General features: G+C 39.0%; 1 protein-coding gene across 1 annotated transcript in view; it reads right to left on the bottom strand.

Moving 5' to 3' along the window:
* The window catches only part of rhpn2 (rhophilin, Rho GTPase binding protein 2), a 57,283-nt gene that overhangs the window by 13,137 nt on the left and 24,234 nt on the right, over positions 1-19,912 (bottom strand). Inside the window, exons 4-12 of the mRNA XM_015375202.1 lie at positions 15,042-15,117; positions 11,908-11,985; positions 11,552-11,676; positions 8,527-8,693; positions 5,655-5,842; positions 5,396-5,552; positions 1,674-1,793; positions 1,398-1,592; positions 893-969 (exon numbers count right to left, since the gene is read on the bottom strand). Of these exons, the coding sequence (XP_015230688.1) occupies positions 893-969; positions 1,398-1,592; positions 1,674-1,793; positions 5,396-5,552; positions 5,655-5,842; positions 8,527-8,693; positions 11,552-11,676; positions 11,908-11,985; positions 15,042-15,117 (1,183 nt within the window). The remainder of the gene's footprint in view (positions 1-892; positions 970-1,397; positions 1,593-1,673; positions 1,794-5,395; positions 5,553-5,654; positions 5,843-8,526; positions 8,694-11,551; positions 11,677-11,907; positions 11,986-15,041; positions 15,118-19,912) is intronic.

Below are 19,912 nucleotides of genomic sequence, written 5' to 3'. Positions count from 1 at the left end.
TGCTTCTGTCGCGCCAGCTGCTGTGTTAGCCATTCGTTGCGTTCGCCTGTCTGCTAAGCTCAAAACAACCGCGCCTGGCTTGACGGAGAAACCAGGAGAACAGCTGTGCATATTTACGACAGTGCACTTTTACTTTCGCCCTCTGGGGGGAGCCTCGCTGGAAAATCAACACCGGCTGCATAGTATACCTTTAAATAAGGCATCTAATAAATTAGACATAGATGTTTGGGGGGTTTTTGTCTAAAAAAATAGCTTTTTTTGCCAATTTTTCCAGAGTCAGATTTGTGAGGAGAGCAGGTGGATCTCTGCAGCTCTAGAGCTGCAACAGGCCTGGATTTCTCTGACTGATGCACATCAAACCTCCCAGATCTGTAAACCATACATCTTTCTCTTCTGCTGCACAAATTCCACCGCTTTAGCTGGTGTGTCACACAACTCCTCATTAAAACACACTCCAGAAAGTTATAGAAACAGGATTCATCTCAGATGAAATGCAGGAAGTGTGCTGAACCATAAAAATTCCAAGGAAAATTTAAAAGACTAATCCCAGCCCATAACAAGAACAATAAGTCAGAAGAGGTTCCACTTCTTTCAGCCTCATCCCAGTTTAGACCACAATAACCAGAGCAAGGATAAACCAGGCTCCGCCCTTTTCCCTCCACAGTTAGTGTTAGTTTTGCATTTATTGCTTTGGATGAAAGTCCAGGAAGCTTTGGAAATGGCTCCACCAAATGCGCCAAAGATTCCTGGAGTCTCACCTTTGTTTGGTTTTATTCAGAAATGATAGAAAACTCTAGTTGCCGCAGAGCCTTTTCATACCACTTGATGAATAAACCAACCATCACAGGAAAAAAACAGTGGTGTAAGTGAAGGATATTAGTAACCCACATACCAGCCTTTGGAAAAAGTCGATGACTTTCACCTTTGTAGAAGCGGGAAGCTCCATTTCTGCTTTATGCTCCGTTTTAGCTGTGAAAGGAAGCGCAGAAATGATGCAGTCAGTTACAATGTTTACCGTCACCAACCCATACGAGCTGCTGCCCTGCAGGGAGGAGGACATGAGGTTAACAGAGCAAACATTACATCAGCTGAGCTCAGAGATAACGGTCGCTTATCAAAGCTAGTATAACTGCAGCAGGTGTGGAAAACAACAGAGTAGCTTTTCATGTCAGGTTTCCTGAGAGACGAACCACACAGAGAGAAACAAAACGATCTCTGAGCTCCGGGAAGCATTTGTTGTGGAGACGCTCAGCTCATTGTTCTGTCGCTAAGTCAATCTCTGCCATGTTCTCTCTTAACAGGGGCACAGACAGACTGGATTCCTCCAATCTTATCTGAACATCCTGTGCTAAAGCAAACAGGATATTTGCTTCTTTTAAAACAGCCCAGGGACTCACAGATGATGTCTGGAGCTTCGATGTAGTCCGCAAACTCTTCCTCGCTTTCAAAGTCCGTGTACTTGTTGAGAGAGCGCTGGTGGCTGGCTTTTAAAATTTCCTGCAGGACGTCGTGTTTGTCCTGTTGCTGGCACAGACCGTGATTCCTTAGAGCCTCTTCGTGACTGGCGATGGCACGACGCATATGAGCTTTACCTACAGAGGAACGGACAAAACAGGATCAGAGGCGCACAGAAGCAGCCATTAAACGTTTTCCCTCTGCTGTGATTAGCTTACCGATACGTTCACGTTCATCTTTGTCCTTCAGGATGTCGAGTGGGGAGCATCCCTCGGGGAGCTGATCGTACACCTGAGATAAGGTCTTCTCCTGCTGATCCTCGTCATCGTTGGGGCCCACTAAACGCAGAGGGAGAAAAATCCATCTCAGAATGAGAAACGACTCATTTTAAACAGAAAATACATTTTCAGAAACTGTCCTTTAAAATAGGATTCATATGAAGCAATGACAATGATTTTAAGACATGCTTTTTAAATATAAACTGAAAAATGTAGATTTTGTTTTAATTTTTTTTTTTGTGAAGGTTTTAGTGGGACGTTTAAAACTTCCATGGATTTTTTTTTCCTTTTCAGGTTTATTGTGATCATCAGGTTCACATTTTTGTGAAATGAAAGAAAAACGAAGAATGTTTTTCATTTTTTTGTCCTGACTGCCATTCCAGACAGAACATCAGGCTTTGATGTGAATCTGTTCTTTGTTGCTCTGGTTTTGTGTTTAGAGTCATTGTGCTGTCTAAAGCCTCTCTAACAGGTTTCTGATTTATTTTCTCAAATAAAATAAAAAATATATATACTTTTTAATAGGGATGCACGATATAATCGGCCCCCTATCGGTATCGACTTTAAAACTGAATATCGGACATCGGCCACCCCACCGATATTTAATCCGATATTTGATCAGCTTCTGAGTTTCTAAAGTCTAAAAAAAATAAATAAATAAATACTACTTCTTCTTCCTCAAAAACTTCTTTTTTAGACTTAAAAACTTCTAAAGGCGAGGGAAAAAATATTGATACATTAAAATATCCCAATATCTTCATATGCTGATATATTGCCATTTAAAAACACCATATCAATCTCTTTTACTAATGAAATATTGCTATATGTCATCGTTATGCTACGAAATCCCCCGAAAATTCACGAAATTTTGCCATTTTTTTATATGTTGATATATTGACGCGGTATCGATCTATTTTACTAACAAAATCTCACAAGAATTTGCGAAATATCACGAGAGTTTGTAACAGAACGATGAAATTTCACGAGATTTTGAAAGTAAAATAGATCGATTTTAAAAATCAATTTGATATCAGCAAATGAAAATATATTTGAGTATATTATTTTTCAAAGTGTCAGAAATGGATAACAAAACTGCTATTTTCAATGACTACTTATTTTTGTCCAGCTTTAACATCGGTATCGATATCGGTTATCGGCTACATGAGTTTTAAAATATCGGCATATCGGATATCGGCCAAAATCCCAATATCGTGCATCCCTACTTTTTAAATATTTTTGCCAGTGGCCCTAATCCTCTTCTGAAGAACATGTGAGAATTCTGAGAAAACAAGACAAAATTCTGAAATTAAAGTAAGAATTCTGACTCTCTTTCCAAATTAAACTTAAATAAAAACAATAAAAACTTTTTGTATGTTTTTCAGTGGCCCTAATCCTAATCCTCTTCTGAAGAAAATGTCAGATTTCTGAGAAAATAAGAAAAGGGCCCTAATCCTCTTCTGTAGGTTTACTATCAGAGCTTTCTTTTAAGCTACCCCTACTGGGGAAACACTTCCCCACAGCATAATGCTGCCACCGCCATGGTCCAAAAAGGAAAAGATGTGATTAGCTTTCAGCCACGAAGGGGGCTTGGAGATATGATAGATATAATTAAAATCTAATCTAGGGCTGAAACTATTAATTGGATAATAATCAACTAGTTTAGGTAATTAAATGTTAGCCTCGTGAGACCATCCTGATCTCGCGAGCTTTCAAGGTTTCACTCGCAGATCAGTCTGGAGACTCTCCGTTAAAGAAAATTTGGAGCCGTTCACCAAACGAACGTCCAATCAGCGTTGGCTTTGAGGCGGGTTGAGGTGTGACGCAACGAGAAGCGCGACAGTTCAGTCTAAAGAACATGGCGGCTTCAGCCGATGAAACTAGCGTTAGCGTGGCTATCGAGCAAGTTTTATCGGAATTACAGAGTATTTCTTCACTGAAAGAAGAGCAAAACACTGCTCTGGAGGCTTTTCTCAGAGGAAAAGATGTTTTTGCTCTTCTCCCGACTGGTTTCAGCAAGAGTAGCCTGGCTTGTGGTTGTGTTTTCGTCGTCGCTCTGTTAGTACGTCATATGCTTCGTTGATCTGATTGGTTTATTTGGCCCGTCTATCACCAACATAGGCCAATCAGCTAACCAGTATTTTCGCCCCTTCCCAAAATTACTTCAACGGAAGGTTTCCAGATGGATATGCAGAGCAAATCCATCTGGCGGAGTCAGGTTAATTAAATGTATGGTAAAAATGAAAAAAAATTGTGACATTTATAAACTTCTAATTCATTTAGATGATACTCAAAATCATCTCTTATAATGATGGAAAGTTTATCATGATGTCAATAAACAATAAGATAAATGGCCACCTTTTGAACCCATTTAACATGGTTAAATATCCTTTTTTTCACCGGATAAGAGCTATTTTTTCATGCTGCTAAGAAATTAAACTAGTTTTAACTGGTAGCTAATCATCTCATCAGATGAAAGCAGTCTGAGAAACGCTTTATTTTCATTCAGCGTCTCATATTAATTGACGTGTAAAATCCAAACCAAACAGAATGAGCTTTGATGTGACTTATAGTAAAGAAAAAGCAAAACTTTCTGCTGATTCTGGTAAATAGGATTATAGAAAAACTTCATTATTTTTATCAAAAAGCTCCTCAGAATATGAGTTATTTTAAAACTTTATGAAGTGCCTGTAAACGGCGGTCTGCGAGTCCTGATTAAAGTTTCAGATGAAATGATCAGACCTTTCTGTGAGGTTCTGCTTCACTGAGGCAGAACTATCGGCTGGTATTTATGCTTCATCTCTATTCCGCTGCTGCCATCATTTAGCGCCGTTCCTCGCTTCGATCCGTCCTCTATTCTCTACGGTTCTGTGGTTAATTGCTTCATTTTCCTCGTTCTCTCAGGAATTTGTTAATGAGCTGCCAGACTCAAAGCTGTTTCAGTTTGATGCTGTTCTATTTATTGGTCCTAGTCCAAGCATTACAGTCTTGCTCATGTGTTTGCACGCTCCCGCTAAACTTTCCAACCTCTTTAAAACCTGCAATTGGCCTCAGCAAAAAAATGCAGAAACAAAACGAGACAAAGGAAATTTAATTGGACTGCGGGTTAGAAAATAAACCACAACTTTTTCTTTTTAATTATGACAGATTGAACTATGGCATCGACAAGACGTCACAGCTAATCAATCACATCGGTTATGCAAACCCTACAGCAAACAAAAAACTTTTTAGTTTTTTTTTTTTTTGGAATGTTTCCCCAACTTAAATATCTTTTAATTTACTTGGATTTCATTTATGAGGACAGGATACATAAAGGGTCGCTCGCCGTAATCCAAACAGCTCTGTTCTACTTTAAATTCCTCTCTTGTCTTTGCTCTCTGTTGATCGCAGCTCTATGGACAAAGCTGCTGAGTTTGTGTGCCGATGTGTGTGTCCTTAAATAGCTGTTGTGTAACAGCTTTTGGTTCAATCATCTGGCAAAACCAGCAGAAGCAGAAGCCCTCCCAGTACTACAGGCAAAAGAAATACTGGTTTAGGCTGTTTTCCCCATCAGGCAGGAAACCTTTTCTCTGATAGGAACTTCTGACTCTGAATGCATGCTTTCCGTCACATCTTTTATAGCTTTTCACTGTGTGTGTTTTCAAAAAAAAAAAAGGTTTCCTTACGCTCATGATCCAGCAGTGCTGAGGCCATGAAGTGATGTGCAATGGCACGGTAGTGGTTGGTTTTGACCAGGGACATGGTTGACCAGAAGAACGGCACGTTGTCTTTGATCGGCATCTGGATCATAGACTGATGGACCTGATCGTAGATTTCTGAGACCTGGCAAGAAGAGAACGACGGAGGAAAAAGTGGACTTTAAAAGCAGCAATTTGAGGAGATGGCCGTGATGACATCACGTTCAGTTTATGATGTCGTATTTACCTTTGCAGCCTCCTGAGCCATTTTAATCAGGGAGTTGAACTGGTTCATGATCCCCGGAAGTGCGATCTTCTCAAAGATGCACTCCTGCGCTTGAGCAAGCATCAGGCGAATCAGCATGCTCACCATTGCTGGGCTCATGTCGTAGCTGGGCGTGTGGGTGAAGGTTTCCTTAAGGTGGTTCAGCATGCCTGGAGGAGGGATTTGAGTTAACAGAAATCCAAGCAAAACTCAAAAGGCTTTAAATCATTTATGCTCCCAAAACAGTTTCCTTTAAGTGTTTTCATCTCATCGCAAAATTAAAAAGAACCTAAATAAACTCAGTGGTTTATCTTTGAAGCCAAAAGGAAGATTTTTTTATTTCTGTCTCCTGAAACCTCATTTCAATTTATTCTGGTAATAATAATAATAATAATAATCTTAAGAGATGCGTCAAGAAACCTGCAGATTAAAGATCAGCTATGTTTAGTGTGAAACAGATGCTTCCAATTAAAAAAGATGAAAGAACATACTGAATATTTCCCTCACAGGTTGAGACATGTTCAGGAGGGGGGGGTTGGTGTTGGTGCATCAAAGATTCTCTGTTTTGAGCTTTAAACTCAGGGTTATAGCAGGTTTTAGGAGAACCTCAGTTTAAGGATCCAGATTCTCTGGGAAAAAAAACTTGGTTTGACAGTTTTTTCTGTGATGTCAGTGGCTCCAACTGTGCTAACTGCTAATAAGCTAAAAACACTTTAAAAGTTGATCTCTTAGAAAAAATCAAAATGAAAAAAGATTGATTTTCTTTACTCTCTCTTGCACACAAACAAACAAACAAACACGTGCCTTGGCGTCACTTCTGTTAGAAATATTAACAATTTATGATTATTTATTTTGGATTATGCTCTTATTTTCCTTTATTAAACATCTTCAAGAATAGTTAAAAATTTAATCTTTGTCTTATTAAATCTTTTAAAGTACTCCTCATGTGTTGGCCTAGTGGGTTACAGCGTAGCGCTTGTGTTCTGAGAAGGTTGCAAGAACCCTGATCGAATCTCACAGACTGCCACTCTGGGTCCCTGAGCAAGACCTTTAACCCCACACTGCTCCCTGGGCGCCGCACAATGGCTGCCCACTGCTCCCCAAGGCGATGGGTTAAAAGCAGAGAGTTCATTTGTCCAATGTGAGATCAATAAAGTTCAATTATTATTATTAGTAACCTGCAACATTTGATCGATGGCAGCTCTGCATACAAACGATCCTAAAACATAATTCATCAGTTTATCATAACTAATACGTCTATAGTTAAAAACACCAAGAGCAATTTGACATAAAATGCTTGTATTTTCTTTTATTTAAAGTCGTAGGGAAGCGGCCGTTCCAACCGTTGCATTTCCGAATTCTCCCGAGTGATGCCAACTTTACACGAGTGAATAAAGGGAATGTGATTGGTCGATTATCAAGGGGGCGGGATTGTTGTGGCGGAAGGTTCACAAGCAAGTTTGGTCCGGTTTGTCAGAAGCATCTTGCTAACCATTTAGCAACTTAGTGCTAGCAGGTTCCCAATGGGAAATTCCATTGGGACAAGTAGCACTAAATTGGTGACTTAGAAACGACGCTGTCAAGGAACGCTATGGACAGCGGAAACATGCAAGAGGAGGAGAGTTTAGTGTCGGAGGTCGTGGATGAGTCTCCTCAGTCATCCGTTTTTTATTTAGAGGAGGAAAGCGGGGATGAAGATGTTGTGGAAGAGGACGCCAGGGCGGCAGAAGCTTGGTTTGGTGTAGAAGGCTTCCAGCCGTACATGTTTGAGCCCTTGCCTCGCAACGCCGCCAGTTCTGTTAGCTCTAGCCGTGAACACTGGGACGGAACTCAATAGGAAAGGAAATTATTCTTATTTCAACCGCTGCGTATATTAGCTGCGACATATGAATCAAGATGCTATGACCAAAAAAATTTGATTGACAGATGACCGTTGATATATGATGGGCCGGCTGACGTATAACTAATTGGCCTGCAGAAGATAATGGGAAAAAAACACAGATTTTACGACAGGATGTTTTTTAAATAGAACTTTTCTAAATTTTGGCACAATATCATCTGATAAAGAGTACATTTATATACATGTTTAAGCGAGAATGATTTAACATTTAAGTATGACTTCCCTACGACTTTAAATAAAGTTGCACCACTTTATTGTTATCAATCTGCACATCAATGGATGAATAAAAGCTTTTTTTAAAGGAACGAGTCATAAAATCTAAATTCGCAGCAGGAGCTGAGCTTAGTAACAGAGAACTACGCTTCCAGCCAGAGTGCTGAGCCAAATCCACTGCATGTAAATCCTTAACATTAATCAGCCCTGAGCTCAGTTTGTTGCTCAAACAATGTTTCCTCTGACAGTATAATTGCTTTATTTTTACAAGCCTAACTGAAGATGAGCGCTATAATTAAAGAGCAGCGCTCCCGTCACTGCAGAGCCGTGCATCGATCACCGTCTTACTGTACTTGTTGACAGACCTTTAAGAGGTGGAGCGCTCCTTCATGTTTGCTGATGCTTTTTTGGACTTCAGCCACATGAGAAGAAGCCAGAGAAACATGTGAAACAGAAACCAGAGGGTGGAGGCCGACTGATAGCCAGACATAAAGCGCTGGCTATCCATCTGAACAATACGTTATTGTGTCCTTAGTGGGATTATTTGCAGCACAAAGAAAAACAAACAAACTTTCCTGCAAGTTAAAGAAGCGTTTGACATGACCATTATTTCTGCAGAGTAAAACAACCACGGGAAAATCTTTCTTCTATCATCTCACTATATCTACACGTTTCACCGTCACTGCAGGTTAAAGTGAACCAATTAAAACTCTCCATCTTCTCAGGTTAACTTTGACGTACCTGCAGCTTTTTGGAAAGCGGAGATGGCCTCCTCCAAGCCCGCTGCTTTCTGCCGGTTACTGCGCGTCCCGATCTGGGAGTACAGCGCTGCAATGTTGAAGACCACGCTGGCTTTCTCTAAAGACAGGTTCTGTTGGCATACGGGAACGCCTGTGAAGGAGTCGTACCTGCAGGAAAGAAGCCAGAGCACGTTACCGTTTACGGTTCAATTCAACCCTCATAGTGGTTCACTAGAAAAATTGAAATCTAGATAAGTCAATTTTTCTTAAATTAAGTGCATTTGTTCTTGAATTTAGGAGGTAAGTGAGGCTCTTTGCCAATGGAACAAGACAATTTCCATTTAAAATAAGAAAGAACTATTGCATTGTTTTATTTTAAGTGCATATTATCTAATTATCTTGTTTTAAGAGTAAAAATGCTAATTCCATTGTCAGATCATCTTATTTACCTACTCAAATTAAGGGTAAATACACTTAATTTAAGACACTTTTACTTATTTCTAGATTTTTTTTGCAGTGTTCAAATCCAAACCAGTATACACTGGAAAAAACATCTAGAAATATGTAAACATTTCCTAAATTAAGTGTATTTACCCTTAATTTAAGTAGGTAAATCAGATAGTTTGCCAATGGAATGAGTATTTTTACTCTTAAAATAAGATAATTAGATAATGTGCACTTGAAATAAGACAATGCAATTGTGTTTTCTTATTAAGTGTAAATTATCTTGTTCAATTGGCAAATGTCTCTTTTACCTCCTCAATCCAAGAACAAATGCACTTATTTTAAGAAAAAAATTACTATTTTTTCCAGTGTAATGTGAAATATTTCATATTGGCTATTTTTTTCCCTACAGTAGATCTTTTATGCAGTTTGTTTCTTTTGTTTCAACTCCCTGAACTAGAACGTCTTATTGCAGGGGGGAAAAAGAAGCTGTAGGGAGACAAACAGCTGGCACCAGCCTAAATCTTTCTCCTCTAATTCTCCAATGAGTAGCGAGGCATTATGTAGGGATATACTTCCTGATCCACAGACTTAAGGAGGTGTCAGAATACTTGAAGACTGAAAACCCCCCAACAAAGGAGCTCAAAGCAGCCGATTTAAGAGAGGATTGCACGATGTCTCTTGGCCTTCATTTTCTTTGCACATTGCTTTTATATATTACAAAAAAAACATAATTGTTTGGTTTTTGGAATAGAAAATCACATGAAGTGCAATAGTTTTTCCAAAAATATAGTTCCTCTAAGACATTTAATCTTTTAGGAAGTAAAATTTAATGGATACCTTTCTGGTGTCATGTTTATTCAACACCCTCCCTTCTATCTGCAGAAAAGCCTCCCTAAAGCCTGATATTCCCACCGCCATGATTCACTTTGAGTTGAAGGGTACTACATATTTCCCACTTGGATAAAAAAAAAAAAAAAAAAGCTGCACCATCCTCCAAATTCGCCGGAAATAAAAACATCAAACGGGACGTTTTATGACCTCTTTTAACAGTTACAGTAATTACTTCCTTGTATTCTTCTATAGAAGAATATCTTAAAATTTCTCATTTTTTTAAATAAGGAAATGACATTTTATGAAGCTGTTGCTGTTAACCCTTTATAGGGCACTCGGTGAAATTAAAATTTCAACATTGCAAAAAACACAAATCTCAATAAGTCATTTTCTCTTAAAATAAGTGCATTTTTTCTTCAATTGAGGAGGTAAGTGAGACACTTTGCCAATGGAACAAGATCATTTACTTTTAAAATAAGAAAAAAACAATGTTATTGTCTTATTTCAGTTCATATTATCTAAATATCTTATTTTAAGAGTAAAAATACCCATTCCAATGGCAGATCATCTTATTTATCTGCTCAAATTAAGGGTAAATACACTTAATTTAAGAATTTTTCTACTTATTTCCAGGTAGTTTTTGCAGTGAAGTCAATGCACTGGAAAAAATCAAAACCTAGATGAGTCATTTTTTCTTAAAATAAGTGCATTTGTTCTTGAATTGAGGAGGTAAAAGAGACATTTTGCCAATGGGACAATCCAGTTTACATTTAAAATAAGAAAACGCAATTGCAACATCTTATTTCAAGTGAATTTTATCTAAATATCTTATTTTAAGAGTAAAAATACTCATTCCATTGGGAAGCCATCTCATTTACCTACTCAAATTAAGGGTAAATACATTTAATTTGAGAAATTTTTACTTATTTCTAGATCATTTTTCTAGTGTGGTGTCATTGGAATCCAGGAAAAGACCTTATTACCTTTGTAACATTCAAAAAATATGGATGGCAAAAATGAATGTCAATGTAATAAAAAGAAACACCAACTTGCCCAAAATGAAAAAAAAAAACATAAAAATAACAAAAGCGCTTGGAGAAGAAATCCATGTAAAACACTCCACAAAGTGAAAGAAACACTTTTTATTTATTTTTTTTGGTAAAACATAACCTTAGCGGCATTAATGCTAAAACTGGTACTTACATTTTTTTCTTTTTTAAACCTAAATCTAATTGTTAACTAGGCTTATTAACTTTTTTTTTTTTTTTTACTTTTAAATCACCTTTTTACCATTTTTCTTGACTTTTTAACTTTTTTTTCCAACTTAATTTCCAGGTAGGTAATATATCATTCAAGGGCTCATCTAATTGGCCAAATCCCAAATTAAGAAGTACAGCCATGTAGCAGCATCTTTGCTGAATGGCTGGATATAGATCTTGTGCTTCTAGAACTCACTGAGGGACGGAGGGGACTCCATTTGTAAGGGATATGCAAGTGATCAAAAACACTAACTTGCCCTATAAAGGGTTAAGTAGGAAATTCTGAATAGAATTGGTTGCACCGACTTTTATTTAGAGGTGCTAAATGTAACAGCTCAAAAGATCAAATATTTATTAGCTAAAAGAAAGAAGGAAATTTGGAAAACATGTCAAATTTATAGACTTCATGAAGTTCTTTTTATCAGAAAAAATGCAAGCCAACATGAAATGGCTGAAAGGAAGTGCAAACTTGCGTAAATCAGATCCTACCAGGTGAAGAAGATGCCGGTCTGGCGGGTCGGGGAGAAGAATCTGTTCTCTATTAGGGGAAGATGACCGTAGTATTTTGCGAGCAGCTCCACCCCAGCGTCATTCCTGCTTGGCGTTCTGCAGGCCTGAAAAAAAAACGACAGAAACGACGTTTGGTAACATGCAGTTCTAACACACTAGCTGTGATGACGCAGTGTTCTCACTCAAACTCCTTTCAGGCATTAGGAGCCTAGTGTTTGAAACTACAGCAGCACAACCAGTCATTTCCAAACCCAGGGGCGTGGAACTGATGATGGGTTTTTAAGGCAGAGAATAACAGGCTGGGAAGCTGCTGTTAAAGCATTTAAACACCTCACCTGCCGCAGGTCCATCAGATCTGCAATCTCCTCCTCGAAACTTCGCCCGTCTTCATTGTAGTGCTCCAGGATGTAGTCCTGTCAAACACATGTGGAGTTCAGATGATGTTTGCATACAGTGCAGACAGCTTTGGGGCTTTTCTGTTCTGTCGCACAAATGACCTGAATCTAAAAATGGAGAGAATGCTTTTCAAACGCCTCATTCTTCTAGAAAGAGGCTGCGAAAGCAGCTCATTAAGACAGCGATCAGTTACTGACACGAAGAGACGCACAATAAACGTGCCATCACGACATTTACGAGACGGTTTCCTCTCAGCTCGGTGCATCTAGAGCAGCCGTTACAACTACTGACCTCATTTGGATTGACTGTGCTGACAGACAGCCCTGGAAAACGTGCCGAGCATTAAAGTTTTTGGCAGGTGGGGCGACGATAAGCGACGACAGGAACGTGCTTTGGAAAGCTTACGCACACGCTTGTTGTCAGGGTGAAAACAATGCCGGCTCGGTGACTGCTACTGCTAATAACGCGGCGCAGACAAATGACCCAAATCCCCAATGAAAGGAGTCTCCTTTTAAATCCAAACTGTAAACAGCGATGTGGGTCACGTTTAGAGAATGGAAATCCACTTTCATCCTGATCCTTTTAGGATGGGGTGGCGCTTTTTCTTTTCTTTTTTTTTTTACATTTACCTTTAAATTTATCCAGAAGTTCTTAAAAGGGACTTTATAGGCAGTGAGGATGCTCAATTCCCTCCCTACTACTACTACATTCCCTCACTACTTCCCCCACGTCAGGACTGCTACTCTATGCACCATTCGCACTGTTTGCATATTTAAATATTTTAATATTTATTTTTATATCTTAGGTTTTCATTTCTATTTTTATTTTATGCTATGGTTCATTATATTTTATATTTTATTATGCACCGTGGGGTTGAGAGGACTGACATTTCATCTGTGTTGTATGTTTACCATGTAGCACATTTGACAATAAAGTTGAGTTGAGTTGAATTTATTTTGATTTTGTTTATTCAACACCCCTTTTCTATCTGCTTCTTTCTGCTTAGAATGTGTTATTTAAAGCTACTTCCATGTATGGCTGTAATGAAAGACGCCATTTTGCATGAAGGCGCTCGAAACACCTCGAATTGACCGCAGATCGCAGTTCTACTTGGTGCCTTCTGCTGAAATGCAGAAACATCCGTCTTCTATACAGCGGAAGGGAAGAGACCGTTCATCAGAAAAGGGGGACTGATGGCGTCGTGATTGGAGCAAAGAACTTGGAATCCTGAGGTTGTGAGTTCGAAACCCACTCCCACAGACAGCCCTACCCACGCTGGGTCCCTGAGCAAGATCCTTAACCCCAAACTGCTCCCCAGGCGCCACACAGTGGCAGAAAGTGGATTTTTTTTGCGCTGTACTCGTAGCCTCGTGAGACCATGCTGATCTCGTGAGCTTTCAAGGTTTCACTCGCAGATCAGTCTGGAGACTCTCCGTTGAAGAAAATTTGGAGCCGTTCACCAAACGAACGTCCAATCAGCGTTGGCTTTGAGGCGGGTTGAGGTGTGACGCAACGAGAAGCGCGACAGTTCAGTCTAAAGAACATGGCAGCTTCAGACGATGAAACTAGCGTTAGCGTGGCTATCGAGCAAGTTTTATCGGAATTACAGAGTATTTCTTCACTGAAAGAAGAGCAAAACACTGCTCTGGAGGCTTTTCTCAGAGGAAAAGATGTTTTTGCTCTTCTCCCGACTGGTTTCGGCAAGAGTTTGATCTATCAATTGGCTCCTCTTCGTCGTCGCTCTGTTAGTACGTCATATGCTTCGTTGATCTGATTGGTTTATTTGGCCCGTCTATCACCAACATAGGCCAATCAGCTAACCAGTATTTTCGCCCCTTCCCAAAATTACTTCAACGGAAGGTTTCCAGATGGATATGCGGAGCAAATCCATCTGGCGGAGTCAGGTTACTGTACTAGTGGCAGTTAATGACAGTAAAACGCTGGAGGAAAAAAAGAACATGTTCTCCAAAATGTATTCTCCTTTTTGCCTTCAGGGCGCCGCTTTGTAATTCCTAACTTTAAAACAAACCGCTATGCAAATTCTTTTATACCAACAGCCATTCTACTTTTAAATTCTATGTAGGGTGGCTGGTGTGTTTTTAAAAAAGAAAGATAACCGTTATCGTTTTACCATCCTTCTGTGTTTTTATTATTATTGATTTTGGTCTTCGAGCTTCCTGTCACATTTTTCCTTTTAATCATCTTATTTTTTATGTTATTATATGTTAATTTTATTTATTTATGTATTTTTTGTTTGTCTTCTGTAAGTGGTTTAATAAAGTGGTCTAAGTCTAAGTAACAGAAAGGAAAAAGAAGTAAAAACCAGGAGCAAATGAGGCTATGTGACTGAGCTTTTACCAGTTCCAGGCCTTCTGCTGGACTGGCGAGTTAATTTAATAAAACAGTGAAGTTTATTTTGGTGTTACGTTAGAAACAGGCAGAGATACTTTGCCTACTTAGTTCTTTAAACTGGAGAAGCTTGGTTACAACAGTTAATCTTAACAGATGACATCCCAGCAGGCGAAGGTACGCTTCTTTTAGCTGCATTTTCCAACAGATGTTCAACAAGTTTCCTCCTTTTTTTAGCTGATTTGTTACGAGAAACAGTAGTGATGAAAAGTAGACCAGGATGTTGACACTTTTATGACACTCTGCAGCTTCCGTAGTAGCTTTAACACCCAGGGAAACCTTATCGGTTTCTAATTCATTTACATGGAAAAAAATCGAAATCTGGATAAGTAATTTTTTTCTTAAAATAAGTGCATTTGTTCTTGAATTGAGGAGGTAAAAGAGACATTTTGCCAATGGAACAGGACAATTTACATTTAAAATAAGAAAAACATAATTGCATTGTCTTATTTCAAGTGCATATTATGTAAATATCTTATTTTAAGAGTAAAAATACTCATTCCATTGGCAAACTGTCTCATTTACCTACTTAAAATAAGAATAAATACACTTAATTTAAGAAATTTTTACTTATTTCTTCATCATTTTTGCAATGTAATGCACCATTACAAAAGTAAAGACAAATATTTGAGTGTTTAAGACTAAAGTCGTGTTTTTTTTTTACCTTGAATGGAGCAGAGAAGTCGACTTCTTTAGTCTCCTTCAGACCCAAAGCGATGAGGGGAATGTGAGCAGTTTCTCTGTAAAGCAAAACAGAAAGAAGCTTCTTTACCATCAACGATATACAGCTTAGACATCATGTGAATGCGTCTGATAAACACGTGCGTAAAGAGATCGCAGCAAAACGATAAAAGAAACCGATGTGTTGGCAGCAGCGTGAGGGATCAAAGAAACACAAACCAATCCTGCCTTCAGGTTAAAAAGTCAACGCTGAACAATTACTTAATTATGTCCTGAATGCACGGCACCAGCTGATCCAACCAGCTCAAACTGCACTGAGAAAGTTCATGTTTTGTGAAATCTTTACAGAAAGAGAAAAGAATCATTTTAAGGGAGTCAGGATTTGGCAGATGGTGCAGGGAACACACTGCAGGAGTCAGGATTTAAAGGTGAACGAGGGCCTCACGCTGCACCCACTCTCCATCAATTAATCATTCCCAAGCTGCTGCTTTGCTGCAGCCCAAACTCCTTTAATTGCGCTGCCTTTGAAATTTCCTGTGGTTATTAAAACCAGCTTCTACAGGAGGGAAACTACCAGGACCTAAACTTTATGCTCCATGTCAGTCGGCGCCGGATTGTTTAGGAATGCCGGGCAGGAGGGACAGATGGAGAGCAGGTTCAGCTTGTTATCAGGACTGGAGAAACAGACTGTGACAAGTACCTGTTGCTGTTTAGAGACGCTGCAATAAGCTGAAACCCTTCAAAGCAGCCTGGGAAACGCTTCACTAATGAGGACGCTATGTCGTTTTTGTAGTTAATATTTTCCCCATGTTCCAGGAACAAACAAATGCATTGGATTCCATGTTTCACAAGGTTTAATTTAAGGGTGTTTGGGTGAAAGGGGCTAATTATAATGCAAGCCACAATTTTTAGGTTTTTTATTTATGAAAAAAATGTGAAACCATCCTGAATATCCAGTAGAATAGGGCAGAAAGACTACATGAACAAGCACAAGGTGTACAGACTACAGAATCCAGCACAAAAACACCCCGTTCTCATTCATCGCTTTAAGATAAGCCTGCATTCCTCTGCCATGCTGGCTTGGTGAATCACTGCAGCAGAGATAGGGGCTGCAGAGCACTGTGATGCATCAGCACTTGTAGATGAGATCATTCTGGTGTTGGCAGGAGCCAGCCTAAACGGGGGGGGGGGGGGTTCATCTGTAATGCTAGGATCCTACGTAAGAGGGTAAAAGCCTCTGAGAAAATTCACTCCCCATCCCTGCATTCCCAACCACTGATCATTTAAAGGGAGATGGAAAAAACTTTGGGGTTAAAGGAATAGTACACAAAGTCCACAAAAAACGTGTCAATATTCCTCCATACTGCTCGTCCAATGTATTCCAAGTGTCCTGAGTGGGTAGCATCCAGAATTTACTCGAAACGAAGTCATTTAGAATGTTTTTAGAGCATAAACAGTAGTGTATAGGATTTCCTAAAAGCGTGTTCACGAGTCTACGGAAACCATGGCAGACCAAACCAGATGAAAGTGCGCATTCAGCTCGGCAAAGAACTCATGCTCTTCCTCAACACTGAAGTCCTCAGACATTTTTCTTTCGTTGTTTCTTTCTTTGCACAGGTAAACAGCACATTTCTTCTTCTACGCTTGCATTATCGGCAGAGCAGACGCTGAATGCGCACTTTTATCTGGTTTGGTCTGCCGCGGTTTCCGTAGAGTCGTGAACGCGCTTTTAGGAAATCCTATACACTACTGTTTATGCTCTAAAAACATTCTAAATGACTTCGTTTTGAGTAAATTCTGGACGCTACCCACTCAGGACACTTGGAATACATTGGACGAGCAGTATGGAGGAATATTGACACGTTTTTTGTGGACTTTTATGGACCTTTCTGCCTCGGGCGCCATAGACCTCCATTATTTGAATGTCAGCAGACAGCAAGAAGCCTCCCAGATCTCCAGATGCATTTGAGATATCAAAAAAGTACTCCAGAGTGTTGTTCAGCATGGGGGTGAGTAGAAAATGAAGGCTAATCATGTTTTGGGTGTACTATTCCTTTAAAGCCTGTTTAAACTCTCAATCTTTGAAATTTAAATGCAATAAAAACCGCGCTTTGAGGCTCTGGAAATCTAGAAATCTGGATTTTGCAACAGGTTGAAGCACAAAGACCTGATCTCCCATCAGATATCACTCCGGGAAAAGCAAAAATCAACCACTTGACGTGATTTAAAGAGGATTTTCTTTAGACGTTTCATATTACAGGGAACAGATTAGCATATTCCAGCTAACACATGAGATTTGCATTACATTTCACTGCCTCTGAGGCCTTTATCACGGCAATAAAATTATTTTTTTCACTCTCTCTCTCATATGCAACAAGGTTGAGGAAGCAGCCTGCAGATATGGTGTCATTATCTTTCTGTTGCTATGATTTTAGCCACGCTGGTGAGTTCTGGAAACCTTTAGGAGGGGTTTTCTCTCTACAGACGTATAAAATATGGGCCAAGATTACATGGAAGTAAACAGACTGTTTCTGCAGATAACAGCAGAACAATGTTACACTAGATATAGGCTATAGGTCCTCATCAGAGATCAACAGATTAAGGTTTGCTGCCCCCAATATTTATTTCTGGGTTAATCTGTCTAACTTAGCATGAAAAAAAAAACAACCCAGAATTACAGCTTATAAATGGAGGCTTAATATAGTTTTCTTTTCTCATCTGATTTTTATAAAAGTTAAAACAGATTGTTGTTTTTTATATTAACTGTTAATTAATCTATCCTAATAAAATATATTTTAAAAGAAACCACGTTAAAGCAAATCCTTCTGTTATGCAACAAATTGTGTTGGAAAAAGCAGCTGAACCTGGTTAGAGAGGAAATGGGAGCGGAACCCGGGGAGCTCATGGGAAAAGCAGAGAAAGGTTACGGGAGTCGTTTGTTTGTGTTTTTACCACTGAGGTAACGTTTCAGGCTTAAATAAGCCACCAACATCTTCATTGAGGCGATTTGCAGGATCACCCAAATGCATCCAAAGCTGCTCAGAAATAATGAATAGAACATATCCACGAGCTTTGTGTTGGGATAATAAGTACATGGAGTTTTTCTGCAAGGCTTGTTTTGTGTTTCAGGCGGTGGGAAACACAGGTGGACAGATAATGCTGGGTTTAGAGTCACGGTATTGTCAGGCAGAGCTGGGAGCTGCTGCTTCTTTAAGAACCTGGCAGAGACTGACAACAGACTGTTTGTCCTGACCCTGCTCTCCCTCCCTAATCCTAACACTGAGGGCATTGACAGAAGACACTGGGGAATAACAGTTTTATGCAGAAGCTGCAGCTGAAACCTATTAGTATCGCTAATCCTGAAACCCAATGGAAAACTATGTTACCATTAACTCTGGTTTTGATGAAACTACTGGAGCTCAACATCAGATGCCAATAAGGAAAGTCGCTAATCTTCCACAGAGTCCTGAGTATCTGTGCAGACTGACTCCATCAATCTAGGTTAAAACCTCCTGAGTGTTGCGAGACAAACACAATAATCTGGGATTATTGTAGAGCCAACATTAGTGTGCATTTTGGCTTTGTGAGGTCATTTACAAGAAGACCTGTCTAGCTCTACAACTAATTGAAAGAAGGAAAATATGGTCTGATCATATAAGCCTGACTGCATATGAGCTCTGTAGCGTTTTACACCAACATTCAACATGAGCCAGATTATGAGCAGCACAAACGTTCTGAAGAATCTAACATTTACACTGCAAAAATGATCTAGAAATAAGTAAAAATTTCTTAAATTAAGTGTATTTACCCTTAATTTGAGTAAGTAAATGAGATAGTTTGCCAATGGAATGAGTAGTTTTAGTCTTACAATAAGATAAAAAGATAATATGCACTTGAAATAAGACAATGTAATTGTGTTTTCTTATTTTAAGTGTAAATTGTCTCGTTCCATTGGCAAAATGTCTCTTTCACCTCCTTAATTGAAGAACAAATGCACTTATTTTAAGAAAAAATTGACTTATCTAGATTTAGATTTTTTGCAGTGTAAAGCTGCAGGTTTACTTCATGAATTCAAAAAAACTGATTATTTATCAACAAAGAAGAAAAACTTGGACTAAGGAAGCAAACTGGGCCTTTTCTTAAGCAACCAGCAGTTTCCAGGAAGCCTTTCAGACTCCGTCGCCTTCCATGATCATACAACTTAAAACCTCATCAGCGTTCTAATTTTGTTCACTAAAATCTATTTACCTGAGGTTTGGGCATAAAAGATCATGGAAAGCAGAGATTTGATCCAATGTACTTAAATCAGTCCTTTCTAATCTGGTTTTAGACAAAACTGATCCTGCAAAGATGATTTCAGATCAACATATAGATCATTGCGTCCCTCGACAGTCGCTTCATTTCTAATTCGACACCGATATTACACCATCGACTGATACACATGAACCAATAGGATATCAGCACAAATTATAAATACTTTAATGAATTATTATGTAGAGTATGATGTTGAAAAATATCTTGATCAAGTGACATTAGTAAAAAGAACAACAAACAACAACAACAGACCGATCTGTTATTAACCAATAAGTTAAATCAATGTTAAGCAGAACCAGAATGTTTATTTTAGCTTATTAATACGAGATTTTAGATGCAAACCAATTAGTTTTCTGGCGATTTCCAAGATCAATATAAGATCCAGACATTCCAAGAAAAAAAAACTATAAAAGAGCCAAAATTCATCTATTTTAAAGGTAAACTATGCATCCGGTGTGGATTTTCCAGCGAGGCTCCCCCCAGAGGGTGAAAGTAAAAGTGCACTGTCGTAAATATGCTCAGCGGTTGTTTTGAGCTTAG

Source organism: Cyprinodon variegatus, unplaced genomic scaffold, assembly GCF_000732505.1.
Source record: "Cyprinodon variegatus isolate N-32 unplaced genomic scaffold, C_variegatus-1.0 Scaffold114, whole genome shotgun sequence".
NCBI classification, from domain to species: Eukaryota; Metazoa; Chordata; class Actinopteri; order Cyprinodontiformes; family Cyprinodontidae; genus Cyprinodon; species Cyprinodon variegatus.
The sequence above is the reverse complement of the archived record's forward strand: the minus strand, read 5'-3'. Positions and strand labels throughout refer to the sequence as shown.